Source organism: Pangasianodon hypophthalmus, chromosome 17 (assembly GCF_027358585.1).
Source record: "Pangasianodon hypophthalmus isolate fPanHyp1 chromosome 17, fPanHyp1.pri, whole genome shotgun sequence".
Taxonomy (NCBI): domain Eukaryota; kingdom Metazoa; phylum Chordata; class Actinopteri; order Siluriformes; family Pangasiidae; genus Pangasianodon; species Pangasianodon hypophthalmus.
Genome location: NC_069726.1, coordinates 22,987,169 through 23,013,344, shown reverse-complemented (window position 1 = coordinate 23,013,344; position 26,176 = coordinate 22,987,169). Strand labels below are relative to the sequence as shown.

The following is a 26,176-nucleotide window of genomic DNA, read 5'->3' as shown; positions in this document are numbered from 1 at the left end:
TGAAATATCCAGGAGGCTAACAAGCTTCACTGGTGAACAGTCAGTTCAAATACTCCTTATAAAATAACACTAGGTAAAAGGATAATGCGGGCTAATATGAATGCACAATACTGCAAAGTCTGTATATGATGTTAATTATTCATCTTTGGTTTAAATACAACAACAGAACAGTATAAAAACATGCTTTTTGTAAACAATTAAACACTCAGGGTCATACAGTTTCAGGAAAATAATCAGCGACAAGCTAGTGCGATTAAGCGGCGTTACTGTTACAACCCTGAAGCTGATTGTTTTCCTTTATACCATATATTTATATGATCGTTTCTATAGTAACTACTGCTTGTAGAGACTTGTCTGGTGGATGTGCTACATAAGCTAATCTGTTTTCTGTAAGGAGATGTTTATGCAACATGTATGGAAGGAGTCTCCAGTGTCAGTGCTTGGTAACAGTCAGAGGTAAAGCTGTAACTTTAAGCTGTCTGAGATCTGAGTTTATACTTTGCGGCTTCTTGTTAACTAATTCATTAACTTCTGCACAGTTTACTCTCAGCCTGATTATGAATTAGGCAAATCTTTAGGAGGGAAAATTTTGGCAAAATAGCAAAAAAAAAAAAAAAACACTGACCTTGAGAGTGAACTTGAACTCTGGGCCGATGTCACTGTAGGTCTTTATCGGGTTTGTAATTTCATCCTTTTCGTCAAGCAAGTAAACATTCAAGTTGGCTTCTCTGTTAAAAGGTCAGACATGATTCCAATTTTCAATAATTTTCAATAAACCATTACTTTTCAGTTGACTTTGTCTGAAAGTGGACGAAGTTTTGGAGTTTTCTATTTTGCCGCTGAGGTTTGTAATTCAGCAGTGTCTCAGTGTGTTTATAATCAGACCTGCTGAGGATGATCTCTGTCATGTACTGGACGGGGATCATCACCGTCTCGCCGTTATCCGCTGGAGTTTCCTCTGCACTGTCACTGCAAACAACACGAACAATATCAGCGGCAAGGTTAATCATTTCTGTCATCATTTCATGGTCTGGACAATATGTTTTATTTCTTACCTCTGGGCTTCGAAAACCACTTTGACTTCCTTTTGTAATTGTGCCAAATTAAAGTCAAAATTAATCTCGAATGTTACCTGAAACAAAGTGATGCAATACTCATTATTATTATCAATCACTATGAAGACCTTTAGTATGCATTATGAATTTTTTTTTGTTTACTTAATTTTTTCAACACTGTTATAACTGTTTTAAATTAATTCAACAAGAACACACTATTTTGCATTTCAGCCTTTTAACTGGCTTTGTGAAGCCAACATGAAGTTTTTAAGTGAAGTGCATTAGCTAGCTATATTAGTTACATTGGCTCAAGTGCAAGTAAACAAATACAAATAAAATGGATTATTAGACCTTATTTGGATTAAAGCCATTTTTGTTTGTGTCAGTGTCGCAATTTGAGACTAAGAACACAAAAATGTTCTCTATATGTTAGATGCTGTAGCTTAATTGCATGAACTTTTGCACAGGATCAGGGAGGTGCTGCTTCAAACCCTAGTTAGGTCTCAGGGGTATGAGTGCTGAAGGTCTGAGTGGAACGTGGACTGGAGCCTTCAGGGTGAGTCTGGACAATGTCCTCATAGACTATGGTGCTGTGAAGTGTCACGGTTTACAAAGCCTAAATGTGGAGGTATTACATGTCCTACAATTTCTTTAAAAATTATTTTTATTGCTCTGGCTTCTAAAGTCAATTCATGTATTTTTTTTTTACAAGGATTTAAAAGAATTATTCTGTCAGATTCCATCTGAACATAATTTACTCAGAATGGTTTCTTCCTGGAATCTACTGTAATGTTGTAACGTTGTAATGTTGACTCCTTTACATAACTGCTATCTAGCAAAGTAATATAAACAAAAGTTTTGAACAAAATAGATAAAGTGGGAAGGATGATAACTGAGTGCTACTGAAAGCTAAGATGAGTTAGCTAATTATATGCTGAGTGCTCAAATCAGCTACTTATGTCTAGACCAAACATTGGTAAGCATAATATTACATACCCTCCACTTGTGGTGCAGTGGTTAGTGTTGTGGTTTTAGTAGGTAGAGGTTGTTGGGTCAAGCCCTGGATAGGGGTTTCTGGATCTATATATATACTGTGTATAAAATAACTAGTACTACTAATTAACCAAAGACCTATAAATAGGTCTGTCTCTTTATGCTTGGCTTTGAAATATTTCAACAAAAAATGTGAGAAGCCAAACACGTGTACAAAGGCAACCATTTTAAACAGTTCCCAGAAGGCACACAGGTACAGCGCACCAAACCCTCCAGCAGTGTGTTCATGCTCTCATCACTCCACCTCCTGTTACTGAGAGAGATGATGGGAAATTGATGAACGTTGAATCTTAATCATCTCCTCTTCCACTAAACGTTTCACTGTCAATTCAAAACTCACACTGTTGGGCCATTTATTGAGCCAAAGGTCCAATAAGCACTCCCACCATTACTTCCACAGTGGTGCAGTGGTTAGCATCACAGTTCCTGGTGTTTGGTGTCCTTGGTTCAAGTCTGTGCTTTTGCTTAAGCTTCAGGCCAGGATTAACTGTACAAAAGTGAAAAGGTCTATAAAAGATACTGTTAGCATGAGATCCTGTGGCTCAATTGGATGAGCCCAGCCTCTGGGTTGAGAGGTTGCTGGTTCAAACCCCAGCCAGGTCTCCAGGATATGATGCGGAAGTGATGGCAGGACAAGTGGAAGGTGCTGGAGGGCGTGATGTGAGAGGAAGGGGGGGTAATATCCGGGCAGCTGCCCCCCCAGGGCCTGGGCAGGTGAGCAAAGGGGGTTATGGAGCATGAACAGAGAGTGTTGACTTAGTTTTTCTGGTTACCTATATATGCAAAACTATCACCCACACTTTTTCTGGGGCCTTCAAGCACCATTTTCCTCAGTCACTCTTTTCCCATGACCACCACACCACCTCTCACATATCACTCAGCACACTGAGTGATGGACACAAGCTGGATTTGAACCAGCAATCTTTGAGGGCAAAGGCAAGGCTGTTACCACAGAGCCACCAAGGCGCACATGAAGGCAGTGGTGTTATAGGACTTTTGTATTTTAAAGTGACAGCCACAACAATAAAAAAAATTAAAATAAATAAATATCTGTGTTTAAAACTTGACAATACCAGTGTGTGTTGTTGGATTTAGAATATTTACTGACAAACATCGTAGACAGGGGATGCTTTAGTTTGTACACTGTGTATAAATATTCACCCCCGTTGCCACAAAAGCCCTAAATTAGTTACTCTGGAAAGAGACATGGTTACAGCGTCACATTTTTATCTTGCTAACGAACAATTCCACATTCAATTCAATTCAATTTTATTTGTATAGCGCGTTTAACAATGGACATTGTCACAAAGCAGCTTTACAGAAATAAATGGATTCACAAAAAATATATTGTAAATATGTGAATTTATCCCTAATGAGCAAGCCAGAGGCGACGGTGGCGAGGAAAAACTCCCTGAGATGTGACATCTGTGTGTGCACATCTCTCCTAAACTCTCAACACCTCCTGCATGGCCAAGAAAGCACAGCAGCATCTCTACTGCCTGCGGAGGTTCAAGAGAGTCAAACAACCCCCTCCCCCCTCTACAGAAGGACAATAGAGAGCATCCTGACCTGCTGGCTCAGTGTTTGGTCTCAGAGCGCAACATCCTACGGTGGACTGTGAGGACAGCTGAGAAGATCATTGTGGTCTCTCTACCCATATTGACACTTCTTACCACAATTGCTGTGTGCGTAAGGCCACCAGCATTCTGGACGACCCCTCACACCCCTCTCACGGACTCTTCACCGCAGCATCCATGCTACCACCAACAGACATCGCAACAGCTTCATCCCTGAAGCGGTCGGAATACTCAACACCCTGCTGCCTTCCAGCGCTCCCCTGGACTAATCAAGCCATTCCCAAAACAGAGACCTGCACTTTATAATGCTGCTGCTCTGGGACACTCGATATTGCTGCTTCAGTTCTCTTCATAGTCAACAGTTTACAGAAAATTATTTGCACTGGTTCACACACACACACACACACACACACACACACACACATATATATATATATATATATATATATATATATATATATATATATATATCACCATCCCATTTATTGTATATTTTGAACTCGTCTCACATTGTTGTGTATCTGTACTTTACGTGCTTCTGTGTACTGTGGTACTGTATTGCTATATGTTGCACCGTGGTCCTGGGAAATGACTGTAAGTGGAAAACAATGTTTACTAGCTATATAGAATAATGACAATAAAAACCCACTTAACTCGACTTAACTTGAGATAATGGCCCTGAGTTTATTACTCTATGTTGCTCCCTAGTGGAATTACAGAAGCTACCTCTTTTTCTGAATCTTTAAATTAATAATAGTACTATTAATAAAAGTACTATTATAAACAATAATAATAAAAAAACCATGTACAAAGAAATATTGAATTATGCATCTATTTTTAAAGGTTTTAATTTTTTTGCTTCCTTCAGTCCCTTCTGCTTGGATTCTTGTGTCTTTTTTATAACTCAAGGGAATTGCAAATAAGAAAGTGCCTCCTAAATGCCTCATACACATGTCATTATTATTTACACGTGTGTGTTTAGTGAGTCAGGACGTCTCACCGACTGGTCAGTCCTGAGTGCTGGATATCCCACTTGGCACGTGACTGTTTCGGTATCCTTAATGGAGGTGCATTTGACCTCGGTACCATCGCTCTGGGAAAAAACAAAACAAAACACAGAACATTTAAGCAGAAAAAGATGTTTGGGAAATAAACTCCAGCAGTAATTGTTATAGCCTGGTGAGAGCAGGAGGTTAGCTCAGATTAATCCTACACTAAAACACGGATGTTGAATGGGTCAGACGTACAGACGGCGTAACGGAGGAGTAGAACAGGTTGCTGGAGTAGCGTGCGATCACTCTGGTGTTGTACGCATTCTCCTTCCTGTTCATCACCGTCACGGTCAGCGACAGCCTTCTGTTCTTATGACTCACCAGCAGTGAGGAGCTACAAAGGGACAGAAATGAGAATTTATTAACTAGAAGATCCATAACAACAGATTTAACAGACACAGTGTGACAGTGTGAAGCCCTGCAGCTGGACTTTATTATTCAGGCATCACGCCATAAAGTCTGCAACACAACTCCATCATTCTCAAGTTCTCACTTGAAATGGGTGTGTCCAAAAAAGTCTGTTAGTCTTAGACTCAACTTCAAAATTATTGGCACCAACAAAAGAAAGGGAGAGAAAAAAGAGGGGATTGCAAAAACCAAACACGCAATGATTCAAAGTAAGAACACTTACACGCTCGTTTCGGTTGCTCTGTAAAGGTTCTGTGTAGAACAATGTGGTTCCCTATCTATTATAAAACAGACAGAATCTGTTCTATAAATCTATTATACAACGGATAGCATCTGTTCTTAAATCTGATTGGCTGAGCAGCGTTCAAAGACACATCATAATAATTGAATTCTGATTAATGTGCCAGATTTTAAACCAAAAAATCCATTACACTGCAGCCATTGTTCTGTCCTAAGAGTACCCCAATCATTACCTGTGATGTTGCTTAGCAACCAAAGCTTACTTTTAACAGACTACATTGTATAGAGGAAAGATAGTTTATTGTGAATATTATTACTGATAATAAAATTAATTATTTATTGAACAATTGAACAATGGATTTTATCACATTGTTTCTGTCACTGTGTTATAAAAACAATAAGTCACTCAAGGGTGTGTGTCACAGTGATCACATCATGCCTAAGAACATTCATATTCGACTAATTCAACTATTATTTCTTTTTATTAGATTGTTCTAAAACAAATATAAGACATTTAAATCTATTTCTAGGTATTTGTTACTCATTTCAAGCTTAAAATTGTTTTATTCTGTTGTCAGATCATTTTACTTATTTCAAGCAATGTTACAGTATTTGCCAATAGAATGACAATTTTAAGTTTGTAAATATGCAAGTATAAGTAAATTTGTCTAGAAATAGGCTTAATGGTCTTATATTTATTATATAATAATCTCGTAATGAGAAATATTAGATAACCTTTCATTTATTCAAGAGATCTTTACTATAATTTTCCGCAGTGTACCTGTGTATTTAACACTTCATCTAAATAAAAGTATTAATATTTCCTTTATACAACAACGTTGAGTGTTAGAAAGGCGTAATATAAATGAAATGGATTCTTCTTATTATAATTTTAAATGTTTAAAACATTATTATTATTGTGATAAAAGACAAAGCCGTCAAACCCACAGTGAGGCTGAGGGGCCGGTTTAGCACTGATGGTCCAGGGGCTCTGAATTCTGAATTCCACTAAGTACCATAATATTACAGCTTAAAACCCAGGTTGCATCTACCAGGAGGTTAAGACTTCAGGCTGGAGATGGATAAACAAGATAACATACATCCAGATCAACACAAAAATGATCGCTGAACACAAACTTAGTGTTTTGCGATGACTATTTCAGACTTTCAGTCTTTAAACCCTGCTGAACTTCTGTGGTGTAAAATCCTCAGAAGTGGGAAGCTGGAATTTAGTTAAGTTAATTAAGTTAAGTTAATTAAGATTTCAAGTGGGGAATAAAAATGGATGCTTCCATGCTTGGTTCAGTTTTTTTTGCAAAAGCTGTGTTAGTGTTATAGATTTAACAAGCGAACATGTCTGTATGTTGATTTAAAGCAAGTACTTGTATATACAGTATAAGTCATTTAAAAATAAAGACGTCCTACTTTGTTTATTGTTGATGCTGTGAGATGCTGATTTGACGTGACGTGTTGAACTAGGGGTTGAGAAGACGTTCTCGACTTTTTTGGACAAGATTTTGTTTTTTTTTCCTGTTGTTTTGTTTGTTTTTTCCTAGTCAGAGGTCCGAGTTAGGATTTTTAGTCAAAGGCAGCAATAACATGCGTGAATCTAATGGAGAACGTAATGGAGCTGGAAAAGTGTCTCTAATCTCAGAAATTACAGGCTTCACCAGGTGCTAGACGTGGGGGTGCCAATAATTTTACAAGCAGTGTTTAGCAGCAATATTACGCTACTTAAGAAAAATTACGTTTTTAAATACTCCATTAAACATTACACATGATCCACACCTCAAAATACCACTTTTGTTTTTGCTGATTTTCATGAAGGGTGCCAATAATTTTGGAGTTGAGTGCAGTTGATATAGTCACACATGGGTTTAATTACCATCTTGCAAGTGTTTATGAGGGGCAGACATGGCTATTGAGAACAAAGACACAGTTTTGGTCTGCACCATGGAGACAGAAACGGACAAACCATTTGCGAAAGCGCTTAAACGGCATCTGACATTTTACAGGCAGCTTTTCTGGGAAGCGTTGGTGTGTAGTGTGTTAGTAAATGAACTTAACATCCTCATCAGAACAAAAAAAACAAAATAATAAGGAGTTAAACACTTCCAGAGACGAATGCAGAACAGGACATGAAGGGGTGAGTGAAGTCATAGACTGAAGCGCAGACGCAGAGAGACAGTTTTAGAGTTTTGGGCTCATTACACTGTATGACCTTTGACCTTTTGGACCAGGATTACACTATAATAATTATTTCACACTGTCACAGTGCTGGTACTAGGACCAGTACTGGTACAGGGAACCATTACACCTTTTAAAGAACGGACCTGCGCTTCCTTCAGTTTAAGAGTTAATCAATCTGTAATAAGATGCTGATGTTTATAGAAACGTTGTGTAAAATTAATAACAGCCGTGGAAAACTTTAGAGAATTTTAAACCCTTTTTAAATACAATTTCTCAACCAAAGTCTAGTCTTTTCCATCCAGGGCACTCAAAATAAGCGATATACATATATTAAAATAACTTTTAGCGATTTATTCTGTGTTTCATGCCTCCAGAACTCCAGCATTTTTTTTTCATGCCAGAAACAAAAAAAAAGGAACAACAGAATTGGAAAAATGTGTGTGTGTGTTTGGGTAAGGAGTTAGCTAAATGCTTAAAAGGTATTTGTATACGAGAGCCAGTGTACCTGAAAAAAGATTTCACAAATCACAAATAAATCAAAAGCTGATTGAAAAAAAAATAATTATTGTGTGCACATGTGAAAATTTGTTTTCACAAGATTTTTTTCGATATGTACTTACTTTCTTCTTTTCTTAAAAAAAAATCTTGCAAAAAGGACAAATTTACGTGATAAATGGTGCACATATGATAATTACCTAAAGAAACATTACAACCCTTCAGGGGCTCCATAGATTATAATTATTAGACATGATATACTGTATATATATACATATATATATATATATATATATATATATATATATATATATATATATATATATATATATACATATATATATATATATATATATATATATATATATATATATATATACACACACACACAGATCAGCCCTTACATTAAAACCACCTGCCTAATACTGTGTAGGTCCACCATTCCCACGGACTCTACCAGACCTCTGAAGGTGTGCTGTGGTATCTGGCAGCGGATCCTTTAAGTCGCGAGGTGGAGACGTGTTTGTCCAGCACATCCCATAGACGCTCGATCAGACTGAAATCTGGGGAATTTGGAGGCCAGGTCAATACCCTGAACTCTTTGTCATGTTCCTCAAATCGTTCCTGAACAGTTTTTGCAGTGTAGCAGGGCGCATTATCCTGCTGAAAGAGGCCAGTGCCATTAGAGAATACTGTTGCAATGAAAGGGTGTACTTGGTCTGCAACAATGTTTAGGTAGGTGCTACGTCAAAGTAACATCCACATGAATGTCAGAACCCAAGGTTTCCCAGCAGAACATTGCCCAGAGCATCACACTGCCTCCGCCAGCTTGCCTTCTTCGCATAGTGCATCCTGGTGCCATCTCTTCCCCAGGTAAGCAACACACACGCACCCAGCCGTCCACATGATGTAAAAGAAAATGTGATTCATCAGACCAGGCCTCCTTCTTCCACTGCTCCATGGTCCAGTTCTGATGCTCACGTGCCCATTGTACTGTAGATGCTTTCGGTGGTGGACAGGGTCAGCATGGGCACTGTGACAGGTCTGTGGCAGCTCCATAATATATCCCACCCCTTGACAGGTGCCATTGTAATGAGATAATCAACATTATTCACTTCACCTGTCAGTGGTTTTGATGTCATGGCTGATCGGTGTATATATTTAAAACCTAGTCTTACCTAGTCGGTGGTTCTCTCTCGACGCTCAACACCAAGTCACTGTAGCACACTTCATCAACACCACAGTCTTTAGAAAATGGGATCTGAATCGAAAAAAAAAAAAGACTGTCATTAAAAGTCCATGAAAAAACTACAAAATTAACAAACACACAACAAGGCTGGATGTGGTGCTCACAAAAAACTCCCATGCGGTGGGACTGAAGGCATCCAGCACGGGGCTGGAGTCCGGCTGCTGGAGTCTGATGTCGACGCGGACGGCGATGGAGTTGACGAGGTCAGGAGTGTCCTGAACGTACACCTGATGTTCCTCACACGTCTCGGCCGTGGACACGCCGATGTCCTGCTGGACCACTCGCTCCGAGTTCCCGAAGTGACCTCTGGAGCTGACTCGAGACGACTGCAGGTCAGCGTCCAGCGTCATGTTGTACTTAATCTCTGAAAATCAGGATTATATTTTATAATCTCAAACAGATTTCTTGTGTTTATTCGCCATCACTGTGAAAATGTGATTCTCCTATCTATTCTCTTTATCAATTCTGTTTCATTATCTGTACTATTTATCTATTTATCTGTTCTGAATCAGAATCAATCTGCTTCTTGCTCACATTTATTTATTTAATAAACATATCAATAGAAGGCATTTAAATGCATTGCCAACTTTAGCTAAACTCACCAATATCACATTTTATTATGGTTACACTGCAAGTAAAAAAACTTACTAAGTGAAAATATCTTTAACACAGACAAGTTCATCTAGTATTTCCTATTATAAGATTAAAAACAAACCAAATAAATAATAATTTAAACCTAATTCTCAACGTTTTGCACTCATTTCAATCTTGAAATAGTCTTGTTCTATAGGCAGATTTTTTATTTCTAATTTTAGGTGTTTATTTGTAGAAGGAAGCAAAATGATCTGCCAGTAGAATAAGAAAATGTAAAGCTTGAAATGTGTATAAGCATTGAAAAAACTCTGAATAATCTTGTATTTCATTTATAATAACTTTACATGAAGAAATAATAGATAAATTTGCCCATATTCAAGATATTTTAACTTGCTAAGACATCACTTCTGCAGTGTAGTTAATCGGAGAATTAATAAGTCTTGATCAGTGTTTAGATAGTAGATTATTTTCCTATAACACCAGGTCCATAAAAGTGTTTTGATCTCTTATACCAGAGCAATTTACCAATGATTACAATTACAACTACCCAAAAAATGACACACTGCACTTTTTGTCAGTTTATAGTTACACTTCATGTCCTTGAAACAAGTTCCTGTTCTCGCTTACATTATAGCAGCTATAAACAGTCGTTCCCTCACCAGCGTCTATCGAGAAACCGCAAAGTGTAAACTCCTCTGTCCTGAAGATGTCGCGGAACCTAAAGTTCCGGCTTTACCTCTGACTGCTGCAAAGCGCTGACACTAGAGACTCCTTCCATAAATGTTAAATAAACGTCTCGATACTTTAAGAAAACTTACACTGCTATGTAATCTGTTTATGTGGAGCGACCACTGTACAAGTCTGAACTGTTACTATAGAAACGATCATTTTTTAACTGCGGTTACAGTTAATTAATCAACACCTTCTGACCAATCAGAATTCAACACTGCTTGCATTTACACTGATCATTACCTTGTGTGTTCATAGAAGTGTACATAGGAACATAGGAACAAATATTTTAATATTTGTGTGAGATAAAAGTGAAGCAAAGTGTTCTATATGAAATTAAAGACAGAAATCTTAGCGATGTACCTGCAGGTCCGACGGGGTTTGACGGTTTGAACTCTGCGCTGAAGCAGACTTTAGCTTTAAAACAGGACACCATCCGTCCATTGAGGCTACACGATTTACTCAGGACGCTGATCCGGTCCGGTGTGAACGTGACCCGGGCCGTCACCACCGCCACTCCCCTGGACCTGAAACCACACGCCACAGAACCACGTGAACCACACCTACAGAGTCAGAATCAGGCAAGTCCAAAACTTCTCCACCCTGATGAGTGTCTAAAGCGAGGTGAATTATGGGTAGAAATTTGGCTGAACTCATGTTGATTAGTCACACAGACTATCTTTGGATTCAGGAATTTTAACACAGTGGTGAAAATGTTCAGGCGCATATGGAGCTGTAGTACAGTTAAACTAATACAGCTGTGCTGCCCTGATTTAACTACATCACATTCCAGGAAAGTGCGAAGGTGTTTTGGACTGGGGCGCTCGAATTTTAAGCAGCATACATGGGCGTGCACTATGACGTCACACCCGAATTTAATTATTAAATCATGAGGTGATTAATTTTCTACAGCAGCACGGATCTGTATATTTACAACTGCAACATAGACAAAAGGTTTATATAAATGCGCTCCTAATAGGCTACTTCATCATAATATAATAACATAATAACAGAGGGAGATTACACATAATCTAAACCTGATAATAAACAGATTAAAAACAAGCTGTTATTTAATAATTGTTTACATGGTTATAAGTTTTCTATAGGAATTTGTTTGTTTAACTTTTATTGAAGGAGTGTTGAGGTCAGTGCTTTGTAAAATTCAGTAAGTTTCCTGACATGGGAGTCAGTTCGTGAGACCAAATACTGGTGCTGCTGGTGCTGAAACTAAAATTTAAATAATTATATTAAAGAGACCAAATACTGGTGCTGCTGGTGCTGAAACTAAAATTTAAATAAATATATTAAAGAGACCAAATACTGGTGCTGCTGGTGCTGAAACTAAAATTTAAATAAATATATCAACATGGTCTCATGTTTATACATTTTTCTTAGTTACTCTGTAGGGAGTTACTATTACCACCCTGAAGTTAATTATTTTAAAATAATAGCATGTCCCAAAGTGTTTTATTCCTTACTTAATAAATAAAAGGTGATTGAATCTGTAGTGAGACCAGAGGGGAAAAATAACAAAGTGACGATCTTTGAGATACGTCATGAGAATGTGCAAAATGTGAGACAATGCAGTGAAATGTCAAAAAAAAACCATTTTGACCACAACTACTCCTTTTCCAGGCAAAAGAATAAAAACTACAAACCTGTGACCCAGGAAAGCTACTCTATTTCCACTTTAAAAGATTAAATACAAAACATATGGACACATAAAACTTTATATTTGAGTATATCAAAAATGTATTCTATGATCTCCTGCGCTGCTCATCACTGATGCCTTTAAACCACACCAGCTGTTGCACTGAGGATGAACCAGCTGCAAAACTATAATAACTGAAATGAAAAACTATAATAACTGAGATGAAAAATTCCTGCACCAGACTTCCTGTTCACAAACAGGTAACACCAGTGCATGATGGGAAACATTTCACACTCCAGAGAGTCTCACCAGAGCTGAAGCACATTCCCGTAACTCCCCACTGAGACGTCTGGGACCGAGTCTCCGTTCAGATCTCCACTGGCGTCTAAAGAACGTCCAAAGTACCTCAACTTTGAGTCCAGTTTCATGGCAAGAATTTTCTGCAAATGTAAAAAATATTTACAAATTACAATATTTGCTTAAAGTGCTTTACAATCAAGCTGAAAAATAAAATGAAATCAACGACTATAAATAATTATCAACTATAAATCATTTTTAAAAAATACTGACATGCAAAAAAATTGAATAAATGCATGCATTTTAAAATACTAAAATTTAAGATAAAATTATAATATAAATATTAAGACAGTCAATACTTTAAATAAATGCTCATTTAAAAAGATTTTTAATTTACATTTAAATGCTTTTACAGTACAGTAAGTACCAACTTCAGAGTGATTCCTGAGTTTCACAGATTAGAAGCATAATAACAAAAAGGCTTTCATATTTTCAGATAAAATGCATAAAAGACACCAATTTGTGGAGGTTCCACAGTATTAAATGTAACTCTAAGCAGATGTCTTTTATTAATTATTTAAAAAATGGTATTCTTTGGTAATTTGCTACGATATAAGAAGAATAAAACAATTCAGGGCATGCTGTTATAGAAAAATAATCAACTTCTGGGTGGAAACGGTTCATCACACCAAGTCGTCATGGATTATTTTCCTTTAGCAGCACGACACTGAGTGTTTTATTCCTCACACAGACTCTTTAGCCAGTGACTGATGGTGATTTTTATTCTCGGCTTTCGCTTTCCGCGTCAACAGTTACTGCCATGTATTAGCTCGAATTTTTACGGGCCAGGTGGTCACCCTAAAGATCAGTTGATGTCTGCCTCTATCCGGTTCTGGATAGAGCGGTTCTACCTGTGAGCTCTGCTTCCTGATGCTCTTTGCGTCTCCGTTGTAAATATAAACGGCTCCCTGGCCGTTCTCCTCCAGCGGCGCTCCGACCACCACATCGGTGAATCCGTCCAGGTTGAGGTCAGGAGCAGCGGCGATGGCCATTCCAAATCGCGCGTTCTCCAGTGGAGAGGAACCTTCCAGAAACCCCTGGCTACTCAAGAACCCCTGTAGATACATAAACAGTGGATCTTTACCAGTTTTTCAGCATGGCTTTGGTGGTTATGGAGCAGTGTTTTTACTGCTTACGTTAGTAATACTTTAACGGCTTACGTTAGTAATGGTGAAGATGTAGACTTTGCCCATCTCCTTCTTCTCATCACTCATGTACATCGGAGCTCCAACCAGCAGAAGGTCTGTAACACCGTCACTGTCCACATCCAGGGGACAGAGCACACTTCCGAAGTACGAGCCGATCTGCAAATCAGTCCAAAGACAGATTCAATGAAAAATTCTTTCACTGTATTGACTGTATAACGGAAATAAAGCAGCAATGACCTTAAGAGAACAGTTTGACTTGGTTACTGCACTGGAAGTACATGGATAATGTTGCTAACAGTAATGAAAGTTTATATCTCATGGTATTTTATCCTCTTACACCACAACAATTTGCCAATGATCAAAGAACAACATTTAATGACATTTTTTTCACGTTAATAGTTACATTTAATGTCCATGAAGCGAGTTAGTTCCTGTTCTCACTTATGTTACAGCAGCTGTCCCTCGCCAGCCTCTCTCTTTTTCTCTCTCTTGAACCGAATAAAACAGCTTGTCACATTAGCGATGAAGCACAAACCACAAACTACTCTGTCCTGAAGATTACGGAAAGCTTAACTTTACCTCTGAGTGTTACAAAGCGCTGACACTGGAGACTCCTTCCATAAATGTTTACATAAACATTTATTTTCCTTAAAGAAAACTGCATTCAATGATATCAATGATTTTTTTTAATAATCTGTTACTGTGGCATGTCCACCTTACATGTCCCTGTGAACGAGCTGTTACTATAGAAACAAGAACGTAGCATGTAAAATGAATCAACACTTCTGACCAATCAGAATCCAGAATTCTACAGCGCTGCTGAATTCTGAACTCTGATTGGTCAGAAGCAGGGTGTATTTTACCTGATCTCCTCTCTGGGAGTGTCGGATTTCGGGTTGTCTCTGAGTGTTGAGTGTGTACACCACGACCTGACCCGTGTGGTTAGAGCGAGGAGCACCGGCCACAAAGTACTCAGTGGAACCGCTATACAGAGTGGTAACCGAGTATCCTACACACACACACACACACACACAGAAAGATAGGAATATAGAAGACAACAATGGGAAGATAGATGACAGGAAGACGGACTGGAAATGTTGCCAGTAAGAAACACATGAATAAAGCTTTTAGTGTGTTTGTTACTGACAACATTACCAGTCTGTCTTCCTGTCGTCTATCTTATACATTTCTCACCGAAATACATTTAATACATGTTATATTAAATGTTGTATAGATTTGATGTTATAATATATACTGTCACATCATTATAAAGTGAAGATGATAACACTTACATTTGTTTTGGTGCTCTTTTGTTAGAAAATAGAAATATGAGCTTGATTCTTTGGATAATTTGAAAAACAACTAAGCAGTGATTGATGAGCTAATATACATTTTTGACTCCTATTTTCACTTGAGCTGATAAACTGATAGCCGGACTTTTTAACTTTTTAAAGACTTCACACATATTTCACACGTCATCCTTCACCCAAGACGTGTTTTGTTGTCTGAATGTTGAAATACATTTAATTCAAGAACAACACCAAATCAGACACTAAACTGCATGAATAAATGCACATGATGTTGTTTCAGAAGAAACTACTAATCATTTAAAACGAACCTGCTGTTAACTAACCCGAGCCACTCACCCAGAAGTGAACTGTGGTTTCTGTCTTCAAGGATTCGCTCAAAAGCTTCTTTGGGAAAAATCTCTGATTTCTGAGCAGTTTTATGCACTACAGTTCCGGTCCATCCGTACGCTCCAACAGCGCCCAGCATCATCACGTCCTGCAGAGACACGACGCAGGGAGAGCAGTGTTAGAGAGAAAAAAAAACAAAACGTAATTATGTCATCAAGTGGTGTGAGGGAAAAAAGTCCCGGCGCTCACACCTCGTTTTTGGTCTGGTGTGCGCTGAACCCAACCTGCGACATTTCCATCTGAAATTCACCGCCGGTTCCTGTGCCTGCGGAAAGGCGGGAATATTTAATATTCACTGTATGACTCTCATGACTTTTGGCTGAGAATTTAGACCAGGATTCTTTGAGCAATTTTGTAAAGAACAACATGAATATTGAATAAATTCTTACATTATCCTTATATTCTTACAGAAGAAAAAATAGTATCAAAGTCAAATTTTTTCTAATGTTTAAAATACCTGATACATTTATAGACAGTTTTTTACACTAGTACTCCATAACCTTGCGTTAGATTTTGTCACAAGCTTTTATTAAAATATTCTTTTTACCTTCGATGTTGAAGATGCGATCTCCCAGAGTTCCGGCGATCTCCAGGAGAGCCTCTTCAGCAGACACGTTGAAATAATATTTTTCTGAAGGACTGCTGGCGATTGACTTGATTTCCTCGACAAGTTTTTTGCTGTCGATGTTATTCCTTATGTAGTACCCGAGCACCTGAAGTTCATAAAAATGAAAGTAGGAGTTGAGATAACGATGGCTCAGCGGAGAGAACCGTGTGTGTCGATAAAATGTGGAAGGCATCAACATATTTAAATGATTTCAATGATACAGGTAACTGTCAAAATAACGTGAGTTAATTACAGCAGCTAAGTTATTAATTATTCATTATCTTTAGTTATTAATGATCTTTATTTAGTTGTAAATAAATACATGCCAACACTGCTAACAAGACAATTCTAGTGAAAAATCAGCATTTTACCACTAAAATCGTATGTCTTTGGACATACGGCTTTTTTTCCCTTCAGCCAAGCAACAGTAAGAAAACTGTGAGGCAAAAGTGCAGCGTGATGCTAATTAATACAAAAGTGAGTCAAATAAACCCTTAAAAGTGCGATGCACAGTAAATTAGAATTGAATAAATCTGTTTCTAGAGGAAGACGGATGCTTGTTAAGCGCTGTAACACTTGCTCTGCACTTTTGTGACACTTGTTTGAAATAAACAATGCAAAAAAAATAAAAATTGTGTTTTTCGCTGTAATTAGCAGCTCCTCCATTTTCTTTTTTTACAGACCAAAAAGATAACCTGCTTGTTTTCTGTTGGCTCAAAAGTCAAAGTTTACTTAGTTAAAGTCAGTATGATGCTAAAAGTAACCGTTACCAGAAGCAAATGCATTTTTCATGTCTCATGTCCTTTCCCCTTCAGTGAGTCGGCTTTTCCAGCTGGTGAATTATATCCGTTTTTGGTCTGACCTTTATCTAAGAAAGTGTATTTTTCAGGTTTTTTCTCTTATCTCTGCAGCACTGGCTCAAAAATTGTAAATATCTTTGTTAAAAAACTTAAATTAACCAAACTTTAACTTCCTGGCAGAGGCAACCAGGTGTTTAGCTACAACATCCTGGTACTTGGTATGTGAAAAATCATGATGCCATCAAACTTCACAAGGTTCCCTGAACCGGCAGCTGTAGAACAGCACCAAGGCATCATGGGTCGTGACTCGTGACGTACTCACAGCAATGCCAAAGCGAGTGATGCCGTCTTTCTCGCATGCTGGAATGACTTTGTCTCGTTTAGAGTTATCATGTGACTCTCCGTCAGTCACCACCACCATCACTTTACTGGCACCCGGACGTCCTCCGTTTGTACTCAGAAAAGCGTTCACCCTGTAACACACACACACACACACACACACATATATGAAAACCACTTCTGATGTCTCCAGTCTGGATGTGCACAGGCAGGATCAGTGAGATCAGACATACCTGGCATACTCAATAGCTCGGAACGTGTTTGTCTCGGTTCCACCTCTCTGAGGAATCAACGAAGCCGCCTGAACGATCGTCTCTCTGGTTTTATACTTGTCCAGAGTGAACTCCATTTTGGGATCGACACCATACTGAATGATGCTGACCTGATCCAACATGAAATCATATAAATAATAAGATGAAATAAATCATTCTGACACCAGACACCACAGGTAATGTTTAACCTCGAGCGTTGTTACATGCCTGAGATTGCTGGGGTCCGATATCAAGGTGTCCTAAAAGCTGCTTAAGAAAATTCACAACAGGAGGCCAAGGATAAATACTGTTAGATCCGTCCAGAACTATAGCGATGTCCATCGGCCCACTGCAAGCTGCAGGACAATGAAACAGATTATAAACGTACAATTCAAAGTGCATGTGATATAAAAGGCACCATAAAGTTTTACTTGAACACCACATTTCTCTGCACATGAATTAACAGCTCTGAGTCTCTTCCTTGGATCCTCTTCCATGCAGAATATTTTGAACTTCTTCATATTTTCAGGTTTGGGCATGTGCACGTCCTCTAAAATTCTAACCACAGGATTTTAACAGGGCTCGAATCCAGAGACTAAAGCGAGACTTCAGTTTCACTAACGTTGTTCACATCGTCATACATTTAATGTTATAATATAGTACAGTCACATCATTATAAAGTGAAGATGATAACAGTTACATTTGTTTTGGTGCTCTTTTGTTAGAAAATAGAAATATGAGCTTGAAGCTTTGGATAATTTGGAAAACAGGCAGTGATTGATAAGATAATCTAAAATTCGAACCACAGGATTTTAACAGGGCTCAAATCCACAGACTAAAGCAGCAAATACACTTCAGCTTCACTAGCATTCTTCACATCGTCATCTGTGTACCTTACACTCACAATTTTATTCAAATTTATACATTCACAATTACTGAAAGGATTTTAACCCAACTTGTTTGGCTGAATAGAAATTTAGTTCTGACTGGCTGCAATCGTTCGTAATCAATTCCGATCAAAGCATATATATGAAACATTTTACATCCTAATTGAGCCATGATTTGGATTATTAACAGATTTTAAATGTAAAATGTGAATGTAAAAGTGTGTGTGTGTATGAGAAACAGAAGAACATGAGCGAGAGATCAGAGCTGAGTCATACTTTGTAGCGCAGGAGAGAACGCTGGTTGAGGAGTGAACAGAGGGCTCACTTCTGCACACACTCCCGGGTAGAAATACTGAGTAGCACAACCCTGAGCCCAGAGAGGACCGCATGTCTGAAACACACACACACACACACACACACACACACACACACACACTTAACAAATCTGTCCACTAAATAAAGACCACATTTGTGTGCCACTGCATTCCAGCGGCACGTTTACCATAAATCCGCGGTTTTTGGTGGTTTGCATCAGGGTCAGACCCAGACTCATGTTAACGTTGATGTTCTGCACGTTTGGTATGTTGACAGCGTCTGAAAACAAAAAGAAAAACAGACGAGTAGTTAAATGTACAGCATGTGGACAAAATAAATCACCACCATCATCCATTACAGATCACAGCATCCGTTCGGCTGTGTGGAGGAATGTTCTTTGTTAACAGGATTACACCATCACGACATTCTGACCTGGCACTTCACTTCTTAATGATTTCCTGCTGTCTCACACACACACACACACACACACACACACACACACAAACACACACAAACACACTATTGTTTTTTATTGACAGACTGAAAGTTGCAGAGCTGATTGTGTCACATCATTGGCAGTAAGACGTCTTATGAATATGGTGGTTATAAAGCATTATAATGCTTCATAAATGCATTGTAATGTGTTATGTAGCCAACAAAATCCTGTAAAAATGCTCATAAGCATTTAAAAGCTTGATAATGTGTTATGAGCATTTTGATAACACTATGTAGGCTATATATAACCATTACTAAACAATATTTAACTACTTTAGACAAGACTGTGTAGGCCATGTTAGTAGTTAAATGCATTATAATGTGTTATATAACTGACATAATCCCATCTGAATGCTCAAAAATAGTTAGATGCATTATAATGTCTTATATAACCCATGTAATCCAGTCTAACTGCTCATAAGTAGTTCATTGCAAAATAATAATGAGTTATATGGCCTACATAATCCTGTATAAACACTCATAAGTAGTTCATTGCATTATAATGTGTTATATAGCCTACATAATCCTGTATAAACACTCATAAGCGGTTCATTGCTTTATAATGTGTTATATAGCCTACATAATCCTGTATAAACATTCATAAGCGGTTCATTGCATTATAATGTGTTATATAGCCTACATAATCCTGTATAAACATTCATAAGCGGTTCATTGCATTATAATGTGTTATATAGCCTACATAATCCTGTATAAACATTCATAAGCGGTTCATTGCATTATAATGTGTTATATAGCCTACATAATCCTGTATAAACATTCATAAGCGGTTCATTGCATTATAATGTGTTATATAGCCTACATAATCCTGTATAAACACTCATAAGCAGTTCATTGCATTATAATGTGTTATACAGCTTACATAATCCTGTATAAACACTCATAAGCAGTTCATTGCATTATAATGTGTTATATAGCTTACATAATCCTGTATAAACACTCATAAGCAGTTCATTGCTTTATAATGTGTTGTATAGCCTACATAATCCTGTACAAATGTGCGTAAGTAGCTAAATGATTAATAATATGTTAGGAGCATTTAGATAACATTATGTAGGCTATATAAGCATTCATAAACAATAATTTAAACACGTTAGAGCATTTAGACAGGATGTTGTAGGCTATATACAGTGGCCCCAAAAAGTATTTTGACACTTAAGCCACACTTACAAATGTATATGAATGTGTTTTACTGCGTTAGAAAAACAACACGTCAAACCAAGTGGTATTTATTTTAAAGAACACTTTTCAAGCAAAACACCCCCCCAAACTCCCTCCGCCAAAAAAAAAAAAAACGTATGTTTTTATGTTTAAAAATATTTTTAAAAAATGGTAGATATACTGGTTATAATTAAGTAGTGTTAGGTTGCTAGGCTACTCGGATCTTTCTGCAATCAAGTTGCGTCTCTTTCTGTTTATAAACACCGTAGAGCTTTAGATGCACTAACGCTCCTGAAAATGCAGTTCGTTGTTTAAGGAAATTTTTCCCTAAAACCACATTATTGTAAATCACGATGACCATGTACACATCTGCGGTTTCCTGTTTTAGGATTCTTTCAAAAGGAGCCCACATACTGCTAAACAATGAAGTTTTAGATACACATCAGCGTGAGCCGCTGCGGAGCTCCATATTAGCTCCGAGACCGTGAGTGTGCGAACCACCTCACTGTTTATCTCACAGATCGCAGGCTTGGCTCACAACCAGGCTTCACACACACACCCACACACCCACACACACACCCACCCACACACACCCACACACCCACACCCACACATAGACACACAGGACTGATTTCTCAACACCCAGAGCTTTTAACTAGCTTTTATTACGTGCCTTAAATTTACTGACACATTACATTTATTAGTTCCTTTTTTCTGTCATTGCTTGCATTGGTGGCATTTTTATTATTTTCCCTTTTTACCCTTTTTTTCTTTATTTCTCTGTTTTTCACTTCACATTGTAAAGCACTTTGTGCTGCATTTTAAATGTAGAAAAAGTTTAAAATAGTGTTAATGCCTCTCTTCTTCTCCTTCTTCTTCTTTTTCTTATTACTATTACTATTAGCAGTAGCAGCAGTATTAGTAGCATATTAATTTATATTATTTGCTATAATTTTTAGTATTACAATTAATGACAATTATTTATACTAAATATAATCTAATAATAAAAAAGAAGAAGAATCAATATTTTATTACAAAATTATTATTAAAATATTTTAATGATTCTGTTATCATTATTATTTTTCTTTTTTAGTGCACTGGAACAGAAAGCTGTGCAAACTAGCTCAGTCGGTAGAGCATGAGACTCTTAATCTCAGGATTGTGGATTTGCGCCTCACACTGGGTCCCAAGCCCAAATAAAATTGGATCAGGAAGGGTATCCGCTGTAAAATCTGTGCCAAATCAAAAATATGCGGCTCATACCCCGGATTTCCACAATGAAGATGGACGATCGGCTGTGGCGACCCCTTACGGGAGCGACCGGAAGAAGAAGTGCGCTGAAATGTAAAGTGAGGTGTGTAAACTTACTCTGTAGGTTGAGTTTATCGCAGGTAGTCGTAGGTCCTGCAATCGCACATTTATACACATCTCCTTTCCTGTTCTGACTGTAGCCTTTCCAGGGAGCTCCCACTAATAACCTGTAACACCATTAAACACCATTAAACACACAGCGAGGGAAGAAAACCACGTTTACCCTGCGTTCACACTAGCGAGCGACAAGACGCTTAACGTTTGTCTCTTGTGGACGTGGGGCGAGCGCGCGTACCGTCCGTCCATATCCTTTTTCTTTCCAACGAGAAAGTGTAGTAGCCAAATTGTACATAATTTACTAAAGTATACAACTTGCATTTGTTTACAATTTAATCTAATATTTTAGTAAAATGACAAAGTTGGAAGTTTGGTTGTTTGATTTACATGTTACGTACCAGGCTTTGTATTAGCTATTAGCAAATATGTAGCGCAAGCTAACTGTAACAGCTACAAACACTCTCCAGAGGTACCACCTTTCCACTTTCTCCAAATGTACTTCATGATGCATGATGAAAGGTAAATTAAAAATGAAAATTAATTAATGCACTAATCAGTGTGAAAATCGGTTTGTACCAGCTTCATTCTCAGATTAGATTAGCAAAACAAGCTAACGGTGCTAGCGACATACACTCATTAGAGGCAATAATGATCTTTCCTAGCTTTATTTTTCTTCCTAATGTCTCTATACACGTTTAATGACGGGTCGTATATGACATGATGAGATGAAACCACAGCTATAAGTTTTTCTTCATTTTCGTTATTCAGGAACTAACTGCAGGTTGAAACTAAACAACGTTGTACGGCGTGCAGCATGTGATGCGTTAGAGGAGTCAATCGAGACAACGTTACTGCATCGTGCCCAATTTGCTTAAAGTTGAGATTATCTCAGCTCACATGTCGCTTTGCTCGGTTTCGTGTCACATGCATGTGCGTAGGAAATGAGCGGCGGGCTGACACTTTCTCACTCACTAGTGTGAACACACATTTAGAAAGACCCAGTGTTTTTTAGTACTTCATCATCATCATCATCATCTTCAGCATTAAATGTCACTCTGGCTCCGGTGTTCGTGCATCAGCGAGCCGGTTACTGTAAGCTGAATTTGTGCTGGCGTCTTCCTATGAAGTGTGTCTCTGATGTTTATGATAATTGGTGGACTGTAAGCTGGTGATTACTTACACACACACACACACACACACACACACACACAGGAAAGACGCCTCACACACACCGTGAACATAGTGTTCAGAGGATTTCACTGGATTGGAATGTATAAAAACAACCTGTAACCTGTAATGACCTGTGTGTGTGTGTGTGTGTGTGTGTGTGTGTGTGTGTGTGTGTAAAACTGTGAGCCATTTCTTTATAAGCACCAAATTAAGACCCCCTTAATGATAGCTTTGAGCTTGTGGAGACATTTGCCTTGTCCCCATGAGAAAAAAAAAAAAGCAGCTTTTATTGACATATGGACAAACAATAAACAAACAAATAAGTAAACAAACAAACAAACAAATAAACAAAGTGCTATCCCACAAAGATAAAATTGCAAATGTACATGTGTGTGTCAACAAAAAAACAAATAAATAAAAAACAACAACAAAAAAAAGCCCCATTTCCTTCAGTACAGTGAGGTTAAGGTTAGCTGTAGACATAGTGTTATTTATCTACAATAACACACACACATCAATAAAAATATCCTGTGAAGATAAAACTACAAGTGTGTGTGTGTGTGTGTGTGTGTGCGTGTGTGTGTGTGTGTGAAAACAAACACTACACTGCTGAATCATTTTCTGGACCATTACTGACACAGTATACAGTTTGTGGTTTGTGGGATCATCACATTTCTGGCCACATTTATCTAGAAACTGTGCAATGAAGCTGACTCAGAAGGACAATAACACAAGTATGTGTGTGTGTGTGTGTTCCACTTCCTTTGGTTACACACTGTATTGTAGACACACCCTCGCACTTACACGTACCCTAGATATAATAAGTCGCAAGTTCATGTCCCTTCAGGCTTCATGTGCAGAGGAGAAGAGTTTCATTTTATTTTTTAAAATTTTATTTCTACAGTTATGGGAAAAAGAAAGTACACCCTCCTTTAACTCTCTGTTTTTATTTATCAGGACCTAATTAACAATTGTGTGGTCCTTAGCAACTTCTATAAACAATCAAAAAACCTCAGGTGACAACGAAAAACACAACAGATTTCAATGCAGTCAAAAATAAACCACCATTCAGAAACCTGGTGGGAAAAAATAAGTGCACCCTGTAATTCAGTAACATGTAGAACCACCTTTAGCAACAATAACTTGAAGTAAATGTTTTCTTTAGGACTTTTTCCAGTCTCTCACATCGTTTTTGGAGAAATTTTGGTGCACTCTTCTTTACAACATTGCTTCAGTTCATTGATGTCTGAGTTCATGCGTTCATGCAAAGCTCTCTTAAAATCCCACCACGGCATCTCAATGAGGTTGAGGTCTGGACTTTAACTTGGCCATTCCAACACCTTGATTATTCTGGGTCCTGTGGCTGTGAAACAAGCCCAAATCATCAGCCCTCCACCAGCATGCTTGGCAGTAAGTATGCAGTGTTTGTGGTGATACGTTGTGTTTGGTTTTTTCCAAACATGGTGCTCTGCATGATGACCAAATATCTCCACCTTGGTCTCATCAGTCCAAAGGATACTGTTCCAGAATTCTGTGGTTTGTTCAGACGTAATTTTGCAAACCGATATCATGCTCCATGTTCTTTTTGGGGAGAAGGGGCTTCTTCCTAGCCACCCTTCCACGAAAGCCATACTTGTTCTGTCTTCTTCTGATTGTGCTGTCATGAGCATTAATATTTAACGTGCTTACAGAGGTCTGTAAGTCACCCAATGTAGCTCTTGGATTTTTCTTAATATCTCTGAGCATTAAATGGTCTGAACTTGGACTGGAATTTGCTTGGATGCTCACTCCTGAGATGATTGGCAACCGTCTTGAAGGCTCTCCATTTATAAACAATCCTTCTTACTGTAGAATGGTGAATTTCAAATTGTTTGGAGATGGCCTTATAACCCTTGCTTCAATTGATTGCAACGATTGTTTATCTGTGGTCACAGCTGACGTCCTGTCTTCTTGGCATTATGTAGACACACACCTGAGTGCTCCAGAACACCAAACTGCCAAAAGTTCTGCTTTTATAGAGGTAGTCACACTTCTTGACAAGATTAATTAATCTTGTGCATTTCATTAGTAACACCTCGCTGCTAATTACTCTCTTAAAGATTGTGGAAGTAAGAAGGGTGTACTTTTTTTTATACTTATTTTTGTATTTTTTGTACTTATTGAGGACCACACAATTATTATTTAGGCCCTGATGAATAAAAATGTAGAATTAAAGGAGGGTGTACTTTCTTTTTCCTATGACTGTAATTTTTTCAGGCAAATAGGTTTCCAATGATGAACAGGGGCATGTGGGCGGAGCTAGAAGTGGTACAGATCATTGATTGGTCTAACAGAATAGTGATCTTCAGTCATGTAGTGACTATCTGCTAAAGTTTCCTTCTCTTTTCTAATCTCGCTTTTCTGCAGGATTTCAAAGGAAACGTTATAATTTTATAAAATTTTAAAAATGTTTGATTCATTTTTTAGTTATTAACCTACAGTAATGTTTTTTTCTGGATTTGTATTTAGCTTGATGAACCATGATTCAGGTAAAATCCACCAGAATATCACAATATATTTTCACTACACAGGGTGTAGCATAAAGGTTATAGAAGGTATCAGCTACAGATATTAACAGTTCAAAGTCTGCTAGGAAACTTTATCAGTGTTTATGTTCTGTTAAGGACCGGGATGTGCATTTTATAGCTGCTGTTACAGCCTGGCTCCTGCTCTGGGCCTCCGCATGCACCGTGTGTGTGTGTGTGTGTGTGTGTGTGTTTGTTTTTGGGAGTGTGTGAGGTTGGTATGTGTGTGTCATACTGAACATTAAGCTTATTGAGAAGGAGAACAAAATGACATCATCAGCCCAGGCCAATGAAGGAACGGGAAATGACTCCTCTTAATAAACAGTCAGAGTCAGGATTGTTGCATCATTGCTAGGAAGTGGTCAGGGATTTTCCTGAGGCCCGTCTAGGGGTTTAAAAACATCCAGACGTCTCCAGTTGACTGTGAATAATAAGCTATTTTCAGTAAAGATAAGCCAGGAAGTTCCATAAATGGAAATCAGGTTGAAGTCACAACCTCGTGTAGAAGTGACTCTCTTATTTATATATATATATATATATATATATATACACACACACACACACACACACACACACAAAAACAGATCAGCCATAACATTAAAACCACTGACAGGTGAAGTGAATAACATTGATTATCTCGTTACAATGGCACCTGTCAAGGGGTGGGATATATTAGTCAGCAAGTGAACAGTCAGTTCTTGAAGTT

General features: G+C 38.0%; 1 protein-coding gene across 1 annotated transcript in view; it reads right to left on the bottom strand.

The window, feature by feature from the left end:
* itga2.2 (integrin, alpha 2 (CD49B, alpha 2 subunit of VLA-2 receptor), tandem duplicate 2) overlaps positions 1-26,176 on the bottom strand; it is a 47,511-nt gene that overhangs the window by 8,862 nt on the left and 12,473 nt on the right. The window contains exons 3-23 of the mRNA XM_034312574.2: positions 21,737-21,846; positions 18,882-18,973; positions 18,656-18,770; positions 17,721-17,848; positions 17,475-17,623; positions 17,225-17,375; positions 16,043-16,208; positions 15,687-15,760; positions 15,445-15,583; positions 14,662-14,807; positions 13,811-13,954; positions 13,502-13,705; positions 12,603-12,733; positions 11,006-11,169; positions 9,424-9,683; positions 9,249-9,331; positions 4,933-5,071; positions 4,686-4,778; positions 1,056-1,132; positions 886-969; positions 626-728 (exon numbers count right to left, since the gene is read on the bottom strand). Coding sequence (XP_034168465.2) covers positions 626-728; positions 886-969; positions 1,056-1,132; positions 4,686-4,778; positions 4,933-5,071; positions 9,249-9,331; positions 9,424-9,683; positions 11,006-11,169; positions 12,603-12,733; positions 13,502-13,705; positions 13,811-13,954; positions 14,662-14,807; positions 15,445-15,583; positions 15,687-15,760; positions 16,043-16,208; positions 17,225-17,375; positions 17,475-17,623; positions 17,721-17,848; positions 18,656-18,770; positions 18,882-18,973; positions 21,737-21,846 — 2,752 coding nt within the window. The remainder of the gene's footprint in view (positions 1-625; positions 729-885; positions 970-1,055; positions 1,133-4,685; positions 4,779-4,932; positions 5,072-9,248; positions 9,332-9,423; positions 9,684-11,005; positions 11,170-12,602; positions 12,734-13,501; positions 13,706-13,810; positions 13,955-14,661; positions 14,808-15,444; positions 15,584-15,686; positions 15,761-16,042; positions 16,209-17,224; positions 17,376-17,474; positions 17,624-17,720; positions 17,849-18,655; positions 18,771-18,881; positions 18,974-21,736; positions 21,847-26,176) is intronic.